At 37.3% G+C, this 25,439-nt stretch overlaps 1 protein-coding gene across 4 annotated transcripts in view; it reads right to left on the reverse strand.

Moving 5' to 3' along the window:
- The window catches only part of CPQ (carboxypeptidase Q), a 583,418-nt gene that overhangs the window by 354,582 nt on the left and 203,397 nt on the right, over positions 1 to 25,439 (reverse strand). For all 4 annotated transcript variants that reach the window (XR_015555979.1, XM_087447610.1, XM_087447609.1 and 1 more), the window contains exon 4: positions 207 to 414. Coding sequence is in view for 3 of the 4 variants with exons in the window: in XM_087447610.1 (XP_087303736.1) it covers positions 207 to 414 (208 nt within the window). In the remaining variant the exon portion in view is untranslated. The remainder of the gene's footprint in view (positions 1 to 206; positions 415 to 25,439) is intronic.

Consider the following 25,439-nt stretch of genomic DNA (forward strand, 5'->3'; position numbering starts at 1 on the left):
ATATAAAATGGAGGAAGATTAGCAACGGATGTTAGTTCACGGTGAATCTTCCTCAGCAAAAAGAGGAAGATTGGCAACAGATGTTAGCTCAGGGAGAACCTTCCTCAGCAACAAATGAAAATAAAAATAAAAAATAATTAAATAAAAAACTGAAACTTAACCACAAGACCCTATTCCCAGACAGCCCATCCGCCTCCTTCACTCACCTGCTCTGGATACTTGCTACCAACGATCTCTGCTACAGTGTTGAAGGAATCAGCATCCGGGTAGTTCTTTGCCTCCATCTTCAGCTGAACAACAATTCTGTTCCCACGAGAAGCCATTCTTGACATCATTTCTGCATCTTCCACTGTAATACAGGCTGTTGGGATCTTTGGCACACCATCCTGGTATTCCTGAATACCTGTGTGAGGACTTGAGAAAAGAAGCTACCAGGTTACCTTAAAAGTGAAAATGGACCAAAAGTACTTTTTAAAAATGTCTGTAATCAAACAATCACATAGAGACAGAGATTGGATTGGCGGTTACCAGAGGGGAAGTGGGGAGAGAGGTGGGTGACAGGGATGATTAGGCACATGTGTGTGGTGATGGACTGTAATTAGTTTTTGGGTGGTGAACATGATGTAATCTATACAGAAATTCAAATATAATGATGTACACCTGAAATTTATATAATGTTATAAATTAATGTTACCACAATAAAAAATAAATAAAAAACAAAAGTGTCTGTATTTGACATGTGACTTTCACTGATCTTTGTCTGCATTTGAAGAAAAGAATGGGTGGGTAATATTGGTTTATTTGCTTTTGATGTAAATGTGATTTTTCTTTATGGTAAAAATAACTTATAAATTTAATAATCATCTCATTAAAAACATTACATGAAGTTTATTTTGATAATTTGGATGATCCTTTAAAATTGCAAATTGCCTCAAACTCAGAAGAACATTAATAGTGTCTTTATGACCAAAAGGGAACACATGTGTTCAAGAAGACAGCGGGAGCTCTGAAGCCCATCAGGAGACCCAAACATCTGGAACAAAACTGGCCCAGGCATACCCAGCTCTCTGGTCACTGACTGGTTCTGGGGCTACTCCCTTCTCACCCAAACACAGAGGTCTGAATACGTAGCTTTGCAATGGTGGTAGAACACTTGGTAGGAAAACTGAAGAACAATGGGAAATGTTTGTATTCCCATGAGGAAAAGTACTGAATAACCCCAGGTTCCTGACTTTACTGTCACAAGAAAAAGAAAACTATTATAATTTTGGTACTAAAGGAGAAGTATTACCCCAAATGGTCAAGTCTTTCCTGATAATTTCCAGATGCTTCTTACATTACCAGAAACACTTGTGATTGAAGCTTATATTAATCTACTGTTGATTTAATCTCTGTACATGCTAATTGAGTTTATCAAACTCATTTTCTAAAATTCCTCTTTCAAACTGTCCCTTTTTACCCCTGAGGTACAACTCCAAACTCTCCCAGACCACAATTCCCTTGGGACCAAGAAGGCACAGCTTCTGAGTGCATACCACATCCTATCGGTCTATTCTCATCTTCTGTTAAAGCACAAGCTAATAGACTCCCTTTTAAAATTAATTTTTCTTTTCATATTTCCATATTTGTTTCATACTGCCTCATATTTACAGAAAAGCCTTTCTCCTCCTTTCAGCCACAACACATTTCTCTCCTATAGAAGTGACTCCAACCTTCACATGCATCAACACAGTGATCTAGTCTTATCATTGTTTTCTTGATGTGACTGTATTGTTGTGACCATTTGTCAGGTGACTATTTACTTACTTAGAGAAATTACATAGCAAAATGATTAAGAACAGAGGCTCTGGAGCAAGACTGTCTAGGTTTAAATCTGGGCTATGCCACTTATTGCTAATTGACCTTGGGAAAGTTACACATCTTTGGTTTAGTGTCATCTATAAATGGAGGTGATAATAATAATATCTATTTCATAGGGTTATTTTGCAGATTCGATTAATTTATACAAGAAAATCACTTACCCTGGAACATAGTAAGCACTCAATAAATGCTAAATATTTATTTTATTAATTTGTCTATTACATTTTCCTAGCAGAGACAGACTGTCTAATTTCAAGTCCTTAATACCATCTGAGTACACCTTTTATGAACATTTCTTAAATGTTAAAGGAAAATGTTATTCTTCATCAGGAGAGAACAAATGACTTATAAACTCAAAACCTATAACACAGAAACCCTGGGAATCTGAATCCCTGCTCTGGACCATGCCTCATCCACTCTAACTTCCGGTTCAGGGAAGGCTATGGAGTCACATAACCCAGATCAAATTCTGGCTCTGCCATTCTCTACCTGCATAACACCAAGCAGCTTAGATTACCTCTCTGTTTCTGAGTTCCACATCTGTAAAGTGGCCAATAATACTCGTGGTGACCTCATAAGATTGCTATGAGAAATAGAAGAGATACTATATGTAAAGGATTTAAAACTATATTTGGTATATAGTAATTATTTAGTAAACACTCATTGTTATTTCTTCAGTGCTAATTTTTCCCACTGAGTTGGTAGAGTGATTAATGACCAAAAGTACTTTGAAACATGTAGGAAGACAATCTAAATATTTATTATTCATATTACTTTACGTGATGTCTAGGATTCAACAAACTCTCCTTGTTCTCAGACTCTCTTACTCAAGAGGAGGCCAGTATAACTCTTCTTAATAGCTCTTTTAAATAATGTTTCTAAACAAACTTGTACTAATAAGTTACAGGTAAGAATTCTCACAGCGCAGGGAGCTAGGCATGCACCCAGGGCTCCAGTGAGGAAAATAGCACTGAAAGTCATCTTCCGACTGTAGTTCTGAATTCAAAATATAAAAGCCTTCTAATTTGTTTCTACAATCAAGCATGTCCTCCAGTTGTGGAGTATCCAGCACTGTTTAGTAGAAGTAGGCAGAATGAAGACTTGACAATTTTATTTGGAGTCCTGTACTTTCACTGTCAATTGTCCTACAAGTGATGACCAGTCTAAACACTACCTTCCTGCCCCCACTTACAAGCACCACCTGCAATTTAACAATACCAAAGGGTAAACTATTAAGGAAGCCATAAAAAATCAAAATTTAAAGATTAATACCAGTTCTTCATAAACTCTTCAAAAAAATACAAGAGGAGAGAAAAGTTACCAACTCATTCTACAAGGCCACTATCACTGATATCAAAACCAGACAAAGACATCAAAAGAAAAGAAAACCACAGACCAACCTCTATTATGAATATATATGCAAAGAAATCTTCAACAAAATACAAGCAAACTGGGGCCGGCCCAGTGGCATAGTGGTTAAGTTCACGAGCTCCACTTCAGTGGCCCAGGATTTGTGGGTTTGGATCCCAGGTGTGGACCTACACACCACTCATCAAGCCATGCTGTGGCAGTGTCCCACATACAAAATAGAGGAAGACTGGGCAAAGATGTTAGCTCAGGAACAATCTTCCTCAACACACACACACACACACACACACACACACACACACAAAAATATATATATATATATACACTGATACCAGCAACACCTGAAAAGGATTATAACCATGAGCAAGTGGGATTTATCCCAGAAATGCAGGGTTTGTTTAACAGTCAAAAATAAATCAATGTTGGGGCCGGCCCGTGGCGTAGTGGTTAAGTGCGTGCGCTCCACTGCTGGTGGCCCGGGTTCAGATCCTAGGTCTGCACCGAGGCACCGCTTGTCAGGCCATGCTGTGGTGGCATCCCACATAAAGTGGAGGAAGATAGACACAGATGTTAGCCCAGGGCCGGTCTTCCTCAGCAAAAAGAGGAGGACTGCATGGATGTTAGCTCAGGGCTGATCTTCTTCACAAAAAAAAAAAAAAAAAAAGTCAGTGTAATATAGTACCACAAAAGGACAAAACCCACATGATCATCTCAATAGATGCTAAAAAAAGAATTTGACAAAATATAACACCCCTTCATGAAAAACTCAACAAACTTAGAATGGAAGGGAACTTGCTCATCATGATAAAAGGTATCTATGAAAAACCCACAGCTAATATCATACTTAATGGTGAAAGACTGACTGCTTTTCCCCTGAGATCAGGAACAAGACAAGAATGTCTGCTCTCCTCATTTCTATTCAACATTGTACTGAAGGTTCTAGCCTTAGAAATTAAACAAGAAAAAGAAATAAAAGGAATTCAAATTGGAAAGGAACTAGTAAAACTATCTTTGTGCACAGATGACATGGTCATATAGAAAATCCTAAGGAATCCACAAAACTATTAGAACCTATTGCAGGATACAATATCAATGTACAAAAATCAATTGTATAGTAACAATGAATAATACAATATACACTTGTGCACCACATAACATTTCAGTCAACATCAGACCACACATATGATGGTGGTCCCATAGGATTATAATGGAACTGAAACATGCCTCTTGCCTAGTGACATCATAGCCATCATAACGTCAGAGCACAACACATTATTCACGTGTTTGTGGTGATGCTGGTATAAAGAAACCTACCGCGCTGCCAGTCATATAAAAGTATAGCACGTACAATTACATACAGTGCATAATACTCAATAATGATAATAAATGAGTATGTTACTGGTTTATATACAGTCATGCATCGCTTAACAACAGGGATATGTTCTAAGAAATGCATTGTGAGGCGATTTCATCATTGTGAAAACATCATAAAGTGTACTTACACAAATCTAGATGATATAGCCTACTACACACCTAGGTTATATGATACTAATCTTATGGGACCACTGTCATATATGTGGTCCATCCTTGACCAACATGTCGTTATGTGACACATTACTGTATTTACTACATTATACTTTTTATCGTTACTTTAGAGTGTACTCTTTCTACGCTATAAAACAAAGTTTACTGTAAAACAGTATGCCATGTTACACAGGCAGCAACCTCCCACATCTTGTGTTTACCATGTCTCTTGCTTGCATCATTTTCTCTTGTGCTTGATTTAATCTCGTGTTGTTTTGTTCATCATTGCCCCTAAGCATACAAAATCCACTGTTAATGTTGCCAGTAAGAGGCCACATCGAGTGATTGACCTGGAAACTAAATTAAAAGTGATTAAGGACTATGAAGGTGGATAATCAGTGATGGTTATTGCTTGCTGGACAGGCATGTCCCATTCCACCAGAGCTATGATCTTGAAGAACAAGAACAAAGCGATGGAAGCTGTTAAAGGATCTGCTTCACTGAAGGCGTCAAAACTAACAAAAACTCAAGAAGGGCCTATATCAGACATGGAGAAAATTCTAATGACCTGGATTGAAGACCAGACACAGAAGTGTATCCTCTCAGCACCATGATGATCATGGCTAAAGCAAAAAATTTGTTTGCTATGTTGAAAGAAAAGGCTGGACCCAACTACGGTGTTGAATTTACTACTAGCTCTGAGTGGTTTAATCCATTTAAGAGTCGTTATTCATTACATAATGTGAAAGTGAGTGGTGAGTCTGTGAGTGCTGACGTGAAGGCAGATAAAGAATTTTTGGAAACTCTAGATAAGCTGATTGTGGAGGAAAATTACTTGCCAGAGCAAAAATTCAATATGAATGAAACCTCCCCGTTCTGGAAACGGATGCCTGAAAAGACTTTCATCCATAAGGAGGCCAAGTCAATGCTAGGTTTCAAGGCTTTTAAGGACAGGATAGCAGTCTTGCTTGGGGGAAATGTTGCAGGCTACAAATTGAAACCCTTTGTGATCTGGCACAGTGAGAACCCCAGGCCTTCAAGCATATCAATAAGCACACACTGCCAGTGTCTACAGGAGCAATAAAAAGTCACGGATGACCCAGCTCCTCTTCCAAGATGCCCTCCTGAATCATTATGCCAGCAAAATGAAGAAGTACTGTTTGGAGAATAATATACCTTTCAAGATTTTTCTTATTGTTGATAACACTCCCAGACATCCTCTGCTTATTGGTGATCTTCATCCCAAAATTAAAACAATGCTTCTCTCTCCAAACACTACCTCTTTGATCCAACAAATGCATCAAGGAGTTATAGAAGCTTTTAAGGCCTATGACCTGAGGAAGAACTTTGCCCAGGCTATCACCGCAACTGAGGAAGACAGAGAAGACACTGATGCAATTCTGGAAGGATTACAACATCTATGACTGCATCAAGAACCTCGTCTGGACTTGGGATGATGTCACCAAGGAGTGTATAAATGGCGTCTGGAAGAAGATAATCACGAGGTTCATTCACGACTTAAAAGGATTTGCCAAGAATGAGGAGGTTGCAAAAATCAAAAAGGCTGAGGTTGAGATGGCAAACAATTTTAACTTGGGTGTGGATGAGGATGACATTGAGGAGCTCTTTGAGGTGGTTCCTGAGGAGTTGACTAATGAGGAGTTGTTAGAACTGGAACAGAAACGCATAGCTGAAGAAGAGGCAAGAGAAAAGGAAACTACAGGGGAAGAAAAAGAAGAACCCTCAAGAAAATTCACAGTGAAAGGTTTAGCAGAAGCTTTTGCAGACCTCAACAAGCTCCTTAAAATTTTGAAAACATAGACCCTAACACTGAAAGGTTTTCATTAATAGAAAGGAACGTTCATGGTGCATTATCTGCTTACAGGCAAATCTATGATAAAAAGGAAAAAAAGGAAACCACCATGGATATCGTTCTGAAAAGAGTGACACCTCCTCAAGTAAAGCCTGAGGCAGGTCCTGAGGAGGTATTCCAGAAGAAGGCAGTGTTATCCTAGGAGATGACAGCTCCATGCATGTTATTGCCCCTGAAGACCTTCGAGTGGGGCAAGATGTGGAGGTGGATGATAGTGATATTGATGATCCCGACTCTGTGTAGGCCTAGAATAATTGTGTGTATTTGCCTTAGTTTTCAAAAACAATTGAAAAACTAAAAAAAAAATTATAAATTTTAAAAATAGAAAAAAGCTTATAGAATAAGGATTAAAGAAAGAAAATATTTTTGTACCGCTGTACAATGTGTTTGCTTTTAAGCTAAATGTTATTACAAAAAAGTCAAAAACTAAAGTTTAGAAAATAAAAAAGTTACAGTAAGCTAAGGCTAATTTATTACTGAAGAAAGATAAATCTTTTTTAAATAAATTTACTGTAGCCTAAGGGTACAGTGTTTATAAGTCTACAGTAGTGTACAGTAATGTCCTAGGCCTTCACATTCACTCACCACTCACTCACTGACTCACCCAGAGCAACTTTCAGTCCTGCAAGCTCCATTCATGGTAAGTGCCCTATACAGGTGTACCATTTTATACCTTTTATACCATATTTTCACTGTACCTTTTCTAAATTTTGATATGTTTAGATACACAAATACTTACCATTGTGTTACAATTGCCTACAGTATTCAGTACAGTAACATGCTGTGCAGGTTTGTAGCCTAGGAGCAATAGGCTCTACTATATACCCTAGGTGTGTAGTAGGCTATACCATCTAGGTTTGAGTAAGTACACTCCGATGTTCGCACAACAATGAAATCAACTAATGATTTATTTCTCAGAACATATCCCTGTTGTTAAGCAACACACGACTTTAGTAGCAAAACAGTAGCAACAATCTGAAAATTAAATTAAGTAAACAATTCCATTTACACTAGCAATAAAAAGAATAAAATACTACAAATAAATTTAACAAGAGAAGTGCAAGATTTGCAAAATCAAAACCACAAAATATTGTTGAAATAAATTAAAGAAGATCTAAATAAATGGAAAGATGTCCCACGTTTATGGCTTGGAAAACTTAGTATTGTTAAGATAGCAATATTCCCCAAATTGATCTACATATTCAACACAATCCCTATAAAAATTCTAGCTGCCTTTTTTGAAGAAATTGACAATGATCTAAAATTCATATGGAAAGCAAGGAAATTGAAATAACCAACACAAGTTGAAAAAGTAGAACAAAGTTGGCAGACTTACACTTCCAAATTTCAAAACTTACTACAAATCTACAGTAATCAAGAGAGTGTGGTACTGGTATAAGGACAGACATATAGATCAATAGGATAGAACTGAGAGTCCAGAAATAAACCTTTATAAGAATGGTCAATTCATTTGCAACAACACTGCCAATACAATTCAATGAGGATAGAAAAATATTTTCAAGAAATGGTACTGGGGCCAACCAGATACCCACCTGCAAAAGAATAAAGTTGCACCCCTATATCACAACACCTACAAAAATTAATTCAAAACAAATCACAGGCCTAAATGTAAGAGCTAAAACTATAAAACTTCACATTAGGTAAGGAAATTATTTCTTAGATACAACACTGAAATAATAAGCAACAAAAGAAAAAATAGATAAATTGAACCATCAAAATTGTAAAGTTTTGTGTTTCAAAAGACACCAACAAAAAATGAAATGACAAACCACAGGGCCGGCCCCGTGGCTTAGCGGTTAAGTGCGCGCGCTCCGCTGCTGGCGGCCCGGGTTCGGATCCCGGGCGAGCACCGACGCACCGCTTCTCCGGCCATGCTGGGGCCGCGTCCCACATGCAGAAACTAGAATGGATGTGCGACTACGACATACAACTATCTACCGGGGCTTTGGGGGAAAAATAAATAAATAAAATCTTTAAAAAAAAAAGAAATGACAAACCACAGAATGGGAGAAAATTTTGGCAAATCATGTGTCTGATAAGGCACTTGTATCTAAAATATATAAAGAGCTCTTTGCCTAATTAAAAGGCAACCTAATCGAAAAATAGGTGAAGAATGTGAATAGATTTTTTCCAAATAAGATACACATATGGATAATAAGCACATGTCAAAATGCTGAACATCGTCAACCATAAGAGAAATGCAAATCAAAACCACAATGAAATGCCACTTCACATCCATTAGGATGGCTATGATCAAAAAGACAGATAAAAACAAATACTGGAGAGGACTGGAGAAATTTGAACCCTTGTACATTGCTAGTGGGAATGTAAAATGGTGTAGCCACTTTGAAAAACAATTTGATGGTGCTTTAAGGAGTTAAACATGTAGTTACCATATGACCCAGCAATTCTACTCCTGGGTATATACTCAAGAGAAATGAAACATACATTCACACAAAAATTTGCACACAAATGTTCATAGCGGCATATTCATAATAGTCAAAAGGTGAAAACATCCCTAATGTCTATCAATTGATGAATGGATAAACAAAATGTGGTATATTCATACAATGGAATATTATTCAGCAATAAAGAAATGATGTTCTTATACATATGCTACAACATGGATGAACCTTGAAAACATTATCCTACCTGAAAGAAGCCAGTCACAAAAGACCACATTTTGTAAGATTACATTTATACAAAATGTCCAGAACAGGCATATCAATAGACGTAGAAAGTAAATTTTAAGTTGCCTAGAGCTGGTGCTGGGGGGGGAGGGAAATGGGGACCGAATGCTAACAGGTATAGGGTTTCTTTTTGGGATGATGAAAATGTTCTAAAACTAGATGGTGATGGTGGTTGCACAATTCTGTGAATATATCAAAAACCACTAAATTGTGTGCGTTAAAGGGGTAAATTTTATTGTATGTGAAGTATATCCCAATAAAAATTCTACTATTAAAAAACAATAAGAATCTTAGGGTTCCAGATTTCTTTTTAAGGAGAAAATCCTGATATCTTTTTCATTAAAAAATCATGCTTCCATGGATCTGGCTTATGAGATGCATGAAAACAAAGCCTGCTGGTCCCTGTGCTTGCAAGACAGTATACCCAAAACATAAAATGAACACATAAAATGTAAGACTTAGTTTTTCAAATTTCATTAAATTTCTTGTGTATCTTGTGTAAAGTGACATAATTTGAAGTCAGCTGAATATTTTCTATCTAGATAAGTGCAGTGTTTAAACAAATAAGTTTGAAATTTCCTACCTGATTACCACATATCAATCAAACTCCCTTAATGCTAGTCACTTCTGACTAGCTTTTTATAAAAGACACCAGACACTTTGTTTCTGAGCATTTCAAAAGTTGCAAAGCTCAAATCAACCCTTGAAAGTGGGTGTCAGTATACATGTTAAATATCCAGCAAGAGGACAATTTCGTGCCCCTACTGAGGAATGATGGTGCTCAGAGCAAGCTGCCCCAGGAAGCACCACTCTGGTATGCGGATTATTTCGAGCTGAAGACAATAAGGATATTTGACCTCCCCCACTAACTGCCTAGAGAATCTGGCATGGTGGCTCATTCCTGGAACAGATCTTCTATCATGATGGCTATAAAGATAATGTAAAATAGATGTTGCAATGGGAGGGGCACCAAGCCCCTTTTACCAAAAAACTCTATCTCTCCCTGACCAAATTATCAATAGATGACCCTGAAAAGAATTGTCCTTCTGCCCTCTGAAGTCCCAGGCCACTACCCACCCCCAACACGTTCCTTCGCCTTTAGCTGCAATACTTAAGAAAGCAGCTTAGACAGAGGGACGAGTTGCTCATTTCTGAGTTTCTCCCATGTATACATGTTATTAAACTTGGTATTATTTTCTCCTGCTAACCTGTCTTGTTGATTATTTGGCCAGCCAGAAGAACCTTAAGGGAAAGGGCAGAGGGAGATTCTCCCTCTTCCCCTACAGGAACATGTAGGTTTTCACAAGGGCACATAGTACATTGACTAAAATAAAAATTATTCACAACACAATGTAGCCTTGGAAAGTTTCCTGAAGAAAGAGTCTGGAGGTGGGAACGGTTGTGAGGATTGTGAGCTTTTGACGCTAGTTTTGCTTCTATGAAGGATGTTTTTTTTTTAACTTCTTTAGTTAAAAGAGCACTTATTTTGTTTATTAGAAAGATTTGTTTGATTTTAAAATCAGTTTGAAAATAACTCTCTTGGAAAAATTACAATTGACTTTATTAATTTTTTTTTAGATCTAGCACCTTAAGAGTAAATTCATCTCAGACTTTAATACTGTCATTAACAACACAAAAGCAAAAGGATTCATTTACAACATAATGTCACAAAAAGTAAACACTCAAATATTTCCAACTCCCACAGGTGAAAAAAACCTGACCAACAGAGAGAAGATAGGACTAAATTTCATTCCCAATTTCTATGATTCAGTTGAAATGGCAGAAGAGAGACAGGAAAAAGTCAAATTCTTGAATTCTTTTCCATATTGATGACAGATTCCACATGAACAAAACTCGACCAACATGTTTAATATCTTATGTTTACCTTCAGGTCTCAGTAATGAGATGAATACAAACACAGTATCAGAGAGATGAACCTTCTTCCAAATAGAGGAACCCAACCAACACCACAAGAGTGGAGAAAGAAGGAAGATGGTCAAAATGCTTAAAGGATAAAACTGTGGTTTTTAATATCCACAGCATACAAGGACTTGTCTTCTCTAAAACACAAAAATGCAAAGACGATTCAAAGATATAAGGAGGTAACTGCCTGTGAAATAAATACAAAAGAGAATTTAAAATAGCTAAAAAAATTTGATACTTAATATTTTGTCATCTAGAAAGTATTGCATAAATACTAGTTTTTGCTTTTATTATATACTTTGTAACCTGAAATAAACATCACAAAGTATATTTGTTCCCTTTTTTCCTCTCTAATTTTGTTCTTCTGTATAAATTACAACTTCTGCACTCTTACACTTGTTTCATCATCTTAATCTGGTTTTTTTCTTATTTTCTCCTCCAATCTTTACAATTTTTAAAAGAAAGATGTGTTTATATATTAAACAAGATGAAAACTTACCATGGAATAACAAAAATGTTCGAATGGATAATTTGTTTAATAAAGATGATAACAGTGATAAAGATATGGAAGAACAGAAAAATCATTTGGTAAATAAAGTGGTAACCTTAACCAATGAAATCCTCTGTCCATATTACCAACCAAATACTGTGCTCAGTTTAAGCCCCAATAGAAAATAATTCTGATTAACTGGACTGGAAGGTATTTAAAGATCATCTAACCCAGATCATTGTCTTTCCATTCAGAAATATCCTAAATTTCTACTATTTACTCTGTTAAACTACGCCACTCTCTCATTACCTGCAGAGCCCCAACATCCTCTTGCTGGAACAGAAACCGAAGATGTAATTCATAGTACATGCTACAGATTGAATGTTTGTGTCCCCCCTAAATTCATATGTTGGAATCCTAATCCCCAAGGTGATGGTATTAGGAGGCGGGGCCTTTGGGAAGTGACTAGGTCATGACGGCAGAGCCCTCGTGAGTGGATTAGTGCCCTTATAAAAGAGGCCCCAGGGAGATCCCACATTTCTTCCACCATGTGAGGTTACAGTGAAGCGGGCCCTCACCAGACACTGAATTTGCCGGCACCATGATCTTGGACTTCTCAGCCTCCAGAACTGTAAGAAATAAATGTTTATTGTTTATAAGCCACCCAGTCAATGGCATTTTTGTTATAACATCCTGAACAGACTAGAAAGCACATTTTATCAGGAAGGAAACAAGACAAAGACACTTGAATGACTTAATATTCATTCTTGATTAAAACTCGGGGAAAAAAAGGAATGACTGATTTCTTTCTTGACAGGAGGAAAATATTTTTAAAACAGAGGAGAGAAGTCAAGATGGCAGCGTAGGCAGACTCTGAACTCACCTCCTCCCGCGGACACAGACAATTTACAACTATTTGTGGAAATATTAACCCTGAGACAGAACTGAAAACTGGATACGAGGAACTCCTGCAACAAAGGACAATCCTAATTGAGGTGGAAGAGCCAGAAACTCCCTTCTGGAAAGGAAACACGCCACCTTCACAAGCCTGCAGCTTCACGGCCGCCCGGGAGCAGCCCACAGGTACGCAGCCTCCCTGGAGGCGCAGGGCCCTGAGCCGGGGAGCACCCCCGCTCTGGGCATTTTGTGGACCCAGCACAATCGAGACGAGTGGCATAATATCTGACTTTGCCTGCTACTAAAACATTGGAGAGCACTCCCAGAAAAGCTGGTGCACAACGAAACTAAAACCGGCTCCTAAAGGGCCCACGCGCAAACTCACCCATTTCAGAAAGCAACCTAAAATCACCAGAAAGAAAGGTGCACAGTGCTTTGGGGAAAAGAACCTGACAGGTTCTGAGTGCATCACAGTGAGAGGTGAGAACTCTCCAGGGACTGGGACATTGGCCACGGCCATTGTTGTGGTTTGGTGTGGGCAGGCTGACACAGATGCTGGTGGAGGCCATTGGAGTTCTCCCTGAGGCCTGCTAGCCCAGGGTCTGCCCCACCCACTAGCCCACCAATTTAATCCAGCTCAGCCAGGGCAGGCAGCCCACCCTAGAGACTGGCTCCACCAAACAACAAGCCCTCAGGCAACCTGTGGGTCTGCATAGATTGGTGACTGGCGACTGGGCCCACTTCAGTGGGGCAGGCATGCACAAGGAGCACGTGGAGAGTGTGGGGCTCCTCCCGTGGAGAGACTGGGTCCACTTCAAGAGGTCAGGGCGCAGGCATGGGGCAGGACTGTGTTGACTGTGTATGTGGACCTATGGGCGGCGGGGCTTGTCAGCTGCAGAAGACTTGTGCTTCTCAAAGACCTACATAGGGGGTTTGCCCCACCCTCCAAAGACTGAAACAATTGGGGGATCCTGTGCCTGAGGCCAGCCCCACCCAGCTGCAATCCTCAGAGGGCTGACAAGAGACCTAAAGGCTGGAGGCTTATAGCAATTGTAAGGCCCTGAGCCTAACAACCTGCCACGCTGGGGGCCTACTCACTTAAAAGAAATACTGCAACACAAATGTGGTATTAGAACTTGCAGCCAACTGTGCTGGGGCTCCCCAGACCTGATAAAGAGACTGAAGGGACCACAATGACGACAAGCAGCTGAGCATTACAACAACTGGCCAGGAGCATAGCTCAGCCTCCCTGGGCACCTACAGGGAGAGAAAACACGCCACAACAGTAGGACGCACGTGGCCCACACAGGGGTCACTCCCAGAACATTGAGAACTGAGGGAAGCACACTAGGGGCCTCCTAAGGCATCACTTACAGAAGGTCACCTATCCAAGAGCAGGAGACGTAGCTGACCTACCTAATACATAGACACAAGCACAGGGAAAGAGGCAAAATGAGGAGGCAAAGGAATACATTCCAAGTAAGGGAACAGGACAAAACACCAGAAAAGGAACTAAGTGAAACAGAAATGAGCAACCTGCCTGACAGAGAGTTCAAACAAAGAGTGTTAAGGATGCTCACTGATCTTGGGAGAAGAATGGATGAACTCAGTGAGAATGTCAACAAAGAAATGGAAGATATAAAACAGAACCAATCAGAAATGAAGAATACAATACTGGAAATGAAAAATTCACTAGAGGGATGCAAAAGCAGAGTAGAGGATACAGAAGAACGGATCTGTGAACTGGACGAAAGACTAGAAGAAATCACCCAAGCTGAAGAGGTAAAAGAAAAAAGAATTAAAAAGAGTGAGGACAGTCTAAGGGACCTCTGGGACAACATCAAGCGCACTAACATACGTGTTATTGGTGTCCCAGAAGGAGAAGAGTGAGACAAAGGGGGAGAGAATCTATTCGAAGAAATAATAGATGCAAACTTCCCTAACCTAAAGAAGGAAACAGACATCCAGGTACAGGAAGCAGAGAGAGCACCAAACAAGATAAACCCAAAGGGGCCCACACCAAGACACATCATAATTGAAATGTCCAGAATTAAAGATAAAGAGAGAATCCTAAAAGCCATAAGAGAAAGACAAGTTACATATAAAGGAAACCCCATAACTCTATCGGCTGACTTCTCAGCAGAAACCTTACAGGCTAGAAGAGAGTGGCACGATATATTTAAAGTGCTAAAAAGAAAAAACTTATAGCCAAGAATACTCTATCCAGCAAGGTTATCATTCAAAATGGAAGGAGAGATCAAAAGTTTCACAGAAGAGCAAAAATTAAAGGAGTTTGTCACCAAGAAACCAGTACAAACCAGAAACCGATAATAAATACACGAAAAACTAAGAGAAAGGAACCCAAACGTAATACTAAAGAAAGCCATCAAACCACAAGGGAAGAGAGCAAGAGAAGAAGAAAGGAACATAGAAGAACTACTAAAACACTGAGGAAAAAAATGTTAAAAAATGGCAGTAAGTACATACTTATCAATAGCTACTTTAAACGTCAATGGACTAAATGCCCCAATTAAAAGGCATAGGGTGGCTGATCGGATAAAACAACAAGACCCATATATATGCTGCATACAAGAGACACACTTCAGACCTAAAGGCACTCACAAACTGAAAGTGAAGGGATGGAAAAAGATACTCCACGCAAATGGCAATGAAAAGAAAGCTGGGGTAGTAGTACTCATATCAGACAATATAGGCTTTAAAACAAAAACTGTAACAAGAGACAAAGAAGGGCATTACATACTGATCATGGGAACAATCCAACAAGAGGATATAACACTTGTAAATATCTATGCACCGAACATAGGAGCACCTAAATATATAAAGCAATTATTAACAGACATACAAAGAGAAATAGACAGTAACACAATAATAGTAGGGGACTTTAACACTCCACTTACACCAACAGATAGATCATCCAAACAGAAGATCAATAGGGAAACATTGGCCTTAAATGATACACTAGAACAGATGGACCTAGTAGATATATACACAACATTCCATCCAAAAACTGAAGAATACACGTTTTCAAATGCACATGGAACATTCTCCAGGACTGATCACATATCAGGCCACAAAACAAGTCTCCATAAATTTAAGAAGATTGAAATAACACCAAGCAACTTTTCTGACCACAACGGTATGACACTAGAAATCAACTATAGGAAGAAATTCATAAAAGCCACAAATACGTGGAGATTACACAAAATGCTACTGAACAACGATTGGGTCAACGAAGAAATCAAAGGAGAAATCAAAAAATACCTGGAGACAAATGAAAATGAAAATACGACATGCCAGAATTTATGGGATACAGCAAAAGCAGTTCTAAGACGGACGTTTATAGCAATACAGGCCTATCTCAACAAACAAGAAAAATCTCAAATAAACAATCTAACAATGCACCTAAAGGAACTGGAAAAAGAAGAACAAAGCCCAAAATCAGTAGAAGAAGGGAAATAATAAAAATCACGGCAGAAATGAATGAAATAGAGACTAAAAAACAACAGAAAAAAATTAATAAACCAAGAGCTGGTTCTTTGAAAAGATAAACAAAATTGACAAACCTTTAGGTAGACTCACCAAGAAAAATAGAGAGAAGGCACAAATGAGTAAAATCAGAAATGAAAGAGGAGAAATTACAACAGACACCTCAGAAATACAAAAGATTATAAGAGAATACTATGAAAAGCTATATGCCAACAAATTCGACAATCTGGAAGAAATGAATAAATTCTTAGAAACATACAACCTTCCAAAACTGGATCAAGAAGAAATAGAGAATTTGAATACACCAATTACCAGTAAGGAGATCGAAACAATAATCAAAAGCCTCCACAAAAATAAAAGTCCAGGACCCGACGGCTTCCCTGGTGAATTCTATCAAACATTCAAAGAAGACTTAATACCTATCCTTCTCAAACTCTTCCAAAAAATTGAGAACGGGGGGAAGCTCCCCAACCCATTCTACGAAACCGATATTACCCTGATACCAAAACGAGACAAGGACGACACAAAAAAAGAAAATTACAGGCCAATATCACTGATGAACATTGATGCAAAAATCCTCAACAAAACATAAGCAAATCGCATACAACAATATATTAAAAAGATTATACACCATGATCAAGTGGGATTTATTCCAGGTAGGCAGGGATGGTTCAACATTTGCAAGTCAATCAACATGATACACCACATTAATAAAATGAAGAATAAAAATCACATGATCATCTCAATGGATGCAGAGAAAGCATTTGACAAGATACAGCATCCATTTATGATAAAAACTCTGAATAAAATGGATATAGAAGGAAAGTACCTCAACATAATAAAGCCCATATATGACAAACCCACAGCTAATATCATCCTCAATGGTGAAAAACTGAAAGCTATCCCTCTAAGAACAGGAATCAGACAAGGATGCCCACTGTCACCACTCCTATTTAACATAGTACTGGAAGTCCTAGCCAGAGCAATCAGGCAAGAAAAAGAAATAAAAGGGATCCAAATTGGAAAGGAAGAAGTAAAACTGTCACTATTTGCAGATAACATGATTTTACATATAGAAAACCCTAAAGAATGCACCAAAAAACTTTTAGAAGTAATAAATGAATACGGTAAAGTTGCAGGATACAAAAACAACATGCAAAAATCAGTTCCATTTCTATACACTAACAATGAAGTAGCAGAAAGAGAAATTAAGAATACAATCCCATTTACCATTGCAACAAAAAGAATAAAATACCTAGGAATAAACTTAATCAAAGAGGTGAAAGATCTGTACACCAAAAACTATAAAACACTGCTGTAAGAAATTGAAGAAGACACAAAGAAATGGAAAGATATCCCGTGTTCTTGGATTGGAAGAATTAACATAGTTAAGATGTCCATACTTCCTAAAGCAATCTATAGATTCAAGGCAATCCCTATCAAAGTCCCAACATTATTTTTCAGAGAAATAGAACAAAGAATCCTAAAATTTATATGGAACTACAAAAGACCCCGAATAGCTAAAGGAATCCTGAGAAAAAACAACAAAGCTGGAGGTATCACACTCCTTAACTTCAAAATATACTGCAAAAGTTATAGTAACCAAAATAGCATCGTACTGGCACAAAAACAGACACATAGATCAATGGAATAGAATCGAAAGCCCAGAAATAAACTCACACATCTATGGACAGCTAATCTTCGACAAAGGAACAAAGAACATACAATGGAGAAAAGAAAGTCTCTTCAACAAATGGTGCTGGGAAAACTGGACAGCCACATGTAAAAAAATGAAAGTAGACCCTTACCTTACAAGATACACAAAAATTAACTCAAAATGGATTAAAGACCTGAATGTAAGACCTAAAACTATGAAACTTCTACAAGAAAACACAGGCAGTATGCTCTTTGACATCGGTCTTAGCAACTGATTTTCAAGCACCATGTCAGACCGGGAAAGAGAAACAATAGAAAAAATAAACAAATGGGACTACATCAAACTAAAAAGCTTCTGCACAGCAAAGGAAACCATCAACAAAACGAAAAGACAACCTAACAATTGGGAGAAGATATTTGCAAACCATACATCTGATAAGGGCTTAATCTCCAAAATATATAAAGAACTCATGCATCTCAACAACAAAAAAACTAACAACCCAATTAAAAAATGGGCAAAAGACCTGAACAGACATTTCTCCAAAGAAGATATACAGATGGCCAACAGGCACATGAAAAGATGTTCAACATCGTTAACTATCAGGGAAATGCAAATCCAAACTACAATGAGATATCACCTCACATCTGTCAGAATGGCTATAACTAACAAGACAGGAAACAACAAGTGTTGGAGAGGATGTGGAGAGAAGGGAACTCTCATACACTGCTGGTGGGAATGCAAACTGGTGCAGCCACTATGGAAAACAGTATGGAGAGTCCTCAAACAATCAAGGATAGAACTACCACACGATCCAGCTATTCCACTGCTGGGTATTTATTCAAAGAACTTGAAAACACCAATGCGTAAAGATACATGCACACCTGTGTTCATTGCAGTGTTATTCACGATAGCCAAGACTTGGAAGCAACCTAAGTGCCCATCAAGGGACGAATGGATAAAGAAGATGTGGTATATATACACAATGGAATACTACTCAGCCATAAGAAGCAATGAAATCCAGCCATTTGTGACAACATGGACGGACATTGAGGGTATTATGCAAAGTGAAATAAGTCAAAGCGAGAAGGTAAAATACCGTATCATCTCACTCATTAAGTAGTAGATAATAACAACAACCAACAAACACACAGAGACAGAGATTGGATTGGTGTTTACCAGAGGGGAAGGGGGGAGGGAGGAGGGGGAAAGGGATAATTAGGCACGTGTGTGTGGCGATGGATTGTAATTAGTATTTGAGTCGTGAACATGAGAACGTGAAGTAATACATGCAGAAATAGAAATACAATGTACACCTGAAACTTATACAATGTTATAAACCAATGTTATTGCAATACACAAAAAATTTTAAATAAATATATTTTTAAAACAAAGCATCAGCTAAGTGCTGAAGGAGAAGTACTGGAGCCATGTTTTCAATGTGTGTTCCACAGAATACTAGGCCCAAGAAAGCCTGTAAGGGGGAGAAGATGTCATGGTTAAATGAAGCTGTCATTTTGAGGAGTCATGAAGCACACTAGCCTATGATAGGCTCTGAGAAATAGTATAGTTAAGAAACATGTTTGACGAAGCATTTCCCAAACTTATTTGACCATAGAACCCTTTTCATGTAACACTTTTATTACCTCATAAGCTTATCTGAGAAATACATTTTGTGAAACGTTGATTCAGTCTCCTTTAAGGAGGGCCAAGATAAGAATACAGTTTGTAACTGTCCCAATACAGCTTATCAAAATAATACTAGCAATAGCATTTCCCACCCTCCCAGTATAGAGATCTTTCTACAGCCAGAAAGTAAGTTTCAAATCTAAGTACGGTATATAAAATCTTTTGTAATCCAGCCCGCATTACTTTCTTTTCTCATCTCCTTCCACTCTACCTACATTGACTTCTTACCACTCTCAGAAGATGCCTGTTCCTTTACCAACATGGAACCTTGACACATGCTGCTGCCTTTGTCTGACTATTCCCTCTCTCATTGCAACACTTGGGTATTTTCCCTCAAGGTTCAATTCAAAGGTCCTTCCTCTGCAAAGTCTTCTGCAAACCATTTGGGCAGAGTTGGAGACTCACTCCCCTGTGTATCCCTGCTTCCGCCTCCATACTTCTGTCTTTAGCCCTTAGTACATTATGTTATAATCATGTGTTTCAACACCCCATACTAGATATGAACTCCTCAAGAGTCAAGACCATGTCTAACTACTCTTTGTATAGCAAGAACTTATAGATTCTACCATATTTTAAGTATGTATAGTTTCTACCATTATTTTTAAGTGCTCAATAAATACATAAATACTGTATGTATTTATTTACATGCTGTATGTATTTGATGATGAAATGTATCCAAAGGATAAGCAATAAAGAAATTCTTATATGATATTGCCTTGTTAGATTTTAAAATATATTACAAAGAGCATTCATCAAAACACATTATAACCAATAAGTAAAATACAGATTCCAAAAAAATTTAAATTATTATAAGAAAAGTTATAAAATACACAAAGGAGGAAAGACTAACTATATAATAAATATTAATATAGTTGTATATTGTGGGAGATCAAAATTGGCCACCCTGAAATATGTCTCTTTATCTTGATTATTTTCTCTGACGGACATTTGACTTCCCCCAGACTGCCTAAAGAATTTAACATAGAAGACCTGTTTCAGGAAGGAGCCACTACCATATGATCACTGTAATATAATGTAAAATAGATGTTACAATAGGCAAGGCACCAACAAGCCCATCTTATCAAAAATTCTGTCTCTCCCAGGCCACATTCTCTAGGTGACCTTGCAAAAGGTTGTCAGACAAACATTTACATTTATAAGAGAAATCTCCATTTGTAAACGTGTCTCCCTCTCTGTACTGGGCAGAGGAGGGGATGATCTCATCTCTAGAAATTTATCAGTGTGGAAGGTGAGGCCTTAAATCTGCATAATAACCTTACTCTTGTTTACCGTGCTTTTCTGGTAATCTTCAATAACTGACTCCCCGCCCCCCAACATCCTCCTTTGTCTTTAGCTGAAGATTGTATTTAAGATGAGAACCTTTGCCATTTGTCGAGAAACTCAGTTTCCCTAGTTTCTCCCATGTATACATGTTATTAAACTTGGTATTATTTTCTCCTGCTAATCTGTCTTTTAATTATTTGGCCAGCCATACAAACTTTAAGGGAAAGGGCGGAGGGGGATTCTCCATCTACCCCAACAATATCAATATGGAGAAAAATTAATTTGGATTCATATCTTACATTGCAATAAATTCCAAAAGGGTCAGTGTTGAACACTTAAAAAAAATTTATTTTAGTTTGAAGAAAACAGAACAAAGTTTATTACAGGTATTAGGGAAAATTTCCAAAGACTAAAGAAAAATAAAATATAAACAAGCACAGAATATATCAAACGAATAAAATTAACTTTATTTTTCAAAATAAAATGTAATTTTAAAAATATTTTAAAACAATATAATAACATAGAAAGAATGTGACATATGTAGGTAACTAAAACTTAATATTTTGAAAAGAGTTGACAAAATATTTTGAAAAGATTGACAAAAATTATACCCAGATTCTGCTTGGTTAGGGGTAGTGACAGATAGCTCTAGGATGGCTCATCCAATACCATTCCCAAACACTTTGTCCCTCACCCTCCTCTACATACAGGCTCAATAGCTGTATGTTCAGTCTCCTAGCTGCCCTTGCAAGTAAAGGTTGGGCATATGATATGGTTCTGACAATGATAGAGGCAGTAGTGTCTGGGGAGCACATTCCTTCCCAAATATAAAGGCAAAGACTCAAAGAAAAAAAAGCTCTTTCACCTTTCTGCCCTTCCTATTTATTCTCTGCTTAGAACAAAGAGGAAAGCCTGGAAAAGCAGCAGCCATCTTGTGAGACCATAAGTCAGCAAGCATAAGGAAGAAGGCGTATTTACTAAGAATGGAGAAGCAGACAGACAGAAAGAGCCTGGGACACTAACAGCATCATTGATCAGGTATCCATCACTGATTTACTGTTAAGATGGTAAGTAAACTCCTATTTCTTTTAAGCCACTGTGATAATTAACTTTATGTGTCAATTTGACTGCACCATGGGGCGCCCAGACATTTGGCCAAACATTATTCTGGGTATGTCGGTGTGAGTGTTTCTGGATGAGATTAACATGTGAATTGGTAGACTGAGTAAAGCAAATTGCTCTCCCTAATGTGGGTGGCCCTCATTTTATCAATGAAACCTGAGTAGAGTAAAAATGTTGAGTAAGAGGAATTCCTTTTGCCTCACTGTCTGAGCGAGGACACTGGTCTTCTCCTGCTTTCAGACTAGAACTTACACCATTGGTTCTCTTAGTTCTCAGGCCTCCAGACTCAGAGTGAAACTACACCATCAGCTCTCATAAGTCTCCAGCTTGCTAGCTACAGATCTTGGGACTTCACAGCCTCCAAAATCATGTGAGCCAATTCATAATAAATCTCTCTCTCTCTCTCTCTGTGTGTGTGTGTGTGTGTATATATATATATATATACATACATATATCTCCTATTGGATAGATATATCCTATATATATATATCCTATTCATTCTCTTTTTTTGAAAAACCTTGACTAAAACAGCCACTATGAGTCAAATTTCCTTTTATTTGCAGCCAAATATATTCCCAACATTTGCAATGACCAAAGTAGACAAATCAGTGCACTGTATATTTTAAAATTATAAATATTAAAACTTTCCTTTTACAAACATACAGCTTCATATCAAGTAAATAAATCCAAATTAAAATTACTGAAAGAGGCCACTATAGAGGATTCTGGGAAGATGGAGGAGTAAATCTGCCCCACAAGAAATGCTCAAGGGAGTCCTGCAGAGTGAAATGAAAGGGAGACAGCACCTTGAAGCCATATAAAGAAATGAAGATCACAGTGAAGATAAATATATGAGCAATTATAAAAGCTATTTTTACTATAACAATGGTTTGTAGCTCCACTTTTTGTTTTCTACATGATTTAAGAAACTAATGCATTTAAAATAATTATGAGTTTATGCTTTGGGGCACATAATATATAAAGATATAATTTTATGATATTAATGACCAAAAAGGGTGACGATGGAGGTGTAAAGGAGCAGAGTTTTTGTATATTTCTTAAGTTAAGCTGGTATAAATTCAAATTATAATGTTATAACTTTAGGATGTTAAAGGTAATGCCCATAGTAACCACAAAGAAAATAGTTCTAGAATCTAAACAAAAGGAAATGGGAAGATAATGTAAACATTCCACTATAAAAAATCAACTAACACAAAAGAAGACAGTAATGCAGGAAATGAGGGACAAAAATGCTAAAAGGCATAAACAAAACAAATAGCAAATGACAGAAGTCCCTACCTATCAATAATTACTTTAAATATAAATGGATTAAACTCTCTAATCAAAAGACACAGACTGGCATAATGGATTTTTTAAATGATCCAACTATATCTTATCTACAAGAGACTCACTTTAGAGCCAAAGACACAAATATATTGAAAGTGAGAGGATAGAAAAAGATATTCTGTGCAAATAGTAACAAAAAGAGAATGAGGTGGTTATATCAACATCAGACAAAATAGACTTTAAATCAAAAAATGTTACAAGAGGCAAAGAAAGACATTATATATTAATAATAGGGTTGATACAGCAAGAAGATATAACAACTATAAACATTTCTGTACTTAACGACAGACCATCAATATATCTGAAGTGAAACCTGACAGAATTGAAAGTAAAAATAGACAGTTTAACAATAGTTTGAGACTTCAATACCCAACTCTCAATAATGCATGGAACCAGACAGAAGATAAGTAAGGAAATAGAGGACTTTAACATCACAACAAACCAACTAGATCTAACAGACATATGCAGACCACTCTACCCAACAACGCTAGCATACACATTCTTTTCATGTGCACATGGAATGTTTTACAGGATAGACCATATTTAGGCCACAAACTAAGTCTCAATAGATTTAGAAAGATACGTATCATGCAAAGTATCTTCCCTGACCACAACAGAATGAAGTTAGAAATAAATAACAGAAGGAAAATTTGATAATTCACATATTTGTGGGAATTAAACAGCACAATATTAAGCAACCAATGGATCAAAGATGACATCACAAGGGAAATGATAAAATATTTAGAGATGAATGAAAACAAAAATACAACACACCAAAACTTATGGGACACAGCAAAAGCAGTGCTAAGGGGGAAATTTACATTTATAAATCTTACATTTACAGGCAAAACTTCAAGTCAACAACCTAACTTTACAACTTAAGGAACTAGAAAAAGAAGGACAAGCTAAACCCAAAGCTAGCAGAAGGAGGGAAATAAATATTAGAGCTAGAAATAAATGAAACAGAGAAGAGAAAACAACACAGAAAATCAATGAAATCAAAAGTCTGTTCTTTGAAAAGATCAACAAAATTGGCAAACCTTTAGCTAGATGGACTAAGAAACAAAGAGCGAAGACTCAGATTACTAAAATCAGAAATAAAAGCGGGGACATTACTACTGATTCCACAGAAATAAAAAGGATAATAAGAGAGTATTATGAACAATTAAATGCTAACAAATTGGATAACTAGATGAAATGGACAAATTTCTAGAAACAAAACCTACAAAGACTAAATCTTGAAGAAATAGAAAATGTGAATACATCTGTAACTGGTAAGGAAACTGAACCAGTAATCAAAAATCCCCCAACAAAGAAAAGCCCTGGACCTGCTGGCTTCAATGGTGAATTTTACCAAACATTTAAAGAATTAACACCAATCTTTCTCAAACTTTCTCAGAAAATGGAAGAGGAGGGAATACTTCTTACCTCATTCTATGAAGCCAGCATCACCCTGATACCAAAGCCAGGCAGACATTACAATAAAAGAAAACTACAGACCAATATCTCTTATGAACATTGATGCAAAATTCTTCAACAAAATACTAGTGAACAGAATTCAGCAGCAAATTAAAAGAATTATATGCCATAACCAAATGAGATTTATTCATGAAATGCAAAGATGGTTCAACATACAAAAACCCATCAATGTAATACACCACATTAACAGAATAAACAAAAAACCCCACATGATCATCTTAATTAATGAAGAAAAAACATGTAACAAATTTCAAGGTTCTGTCATAATAAAAACACTCAACAAACTAGGAACAGGAGGAAACTACTTCAACACAATTAAAGCCATATATGAAAAACCCACAGTGAGTATCACACTCAATGGTGAAAGACTGAAAGCTTTTCCTCTAAGATCAGGACCAAGGTAAGGATATTCACTTTTGTAACGTCTATTCAACATAGTACCAGAAGTTATAGCCAGAGCAATCAGGCAAAGGAAAGAATTAAAAGGCATCTAAATTAGAAAGGAAGAAGTAAAATGATCTTTGTTCACAGGTGATATGATCTTATATGTAGAAAACCCTAAAGACTCCACAAAAAACTGTTATAACTAATAAATGAATTCAGCAAAATAGCAGGATACAAACCCAACACACAAAAATCAGTTGCATTTCTATACACAAACAACGAAGAATCTGAAAAGGAAATTACAAAAACAATTCCATTTACATAGCA

Source organism: Ceratotherium simum, chromosome 23, assembly GCF_057802395.1.
Source record: "Ceratotherium simum simum isolate JZ-2026a chromosome 23, ASM5780239v1, whole genome shotgun sequence".
Lineage (NCBI taxonomy): Eukaryota > Metazoa > Chordata > Mammalia > Perissodactyla > Rhinocerotidae > Ceratotherium > Ceratotherium simum.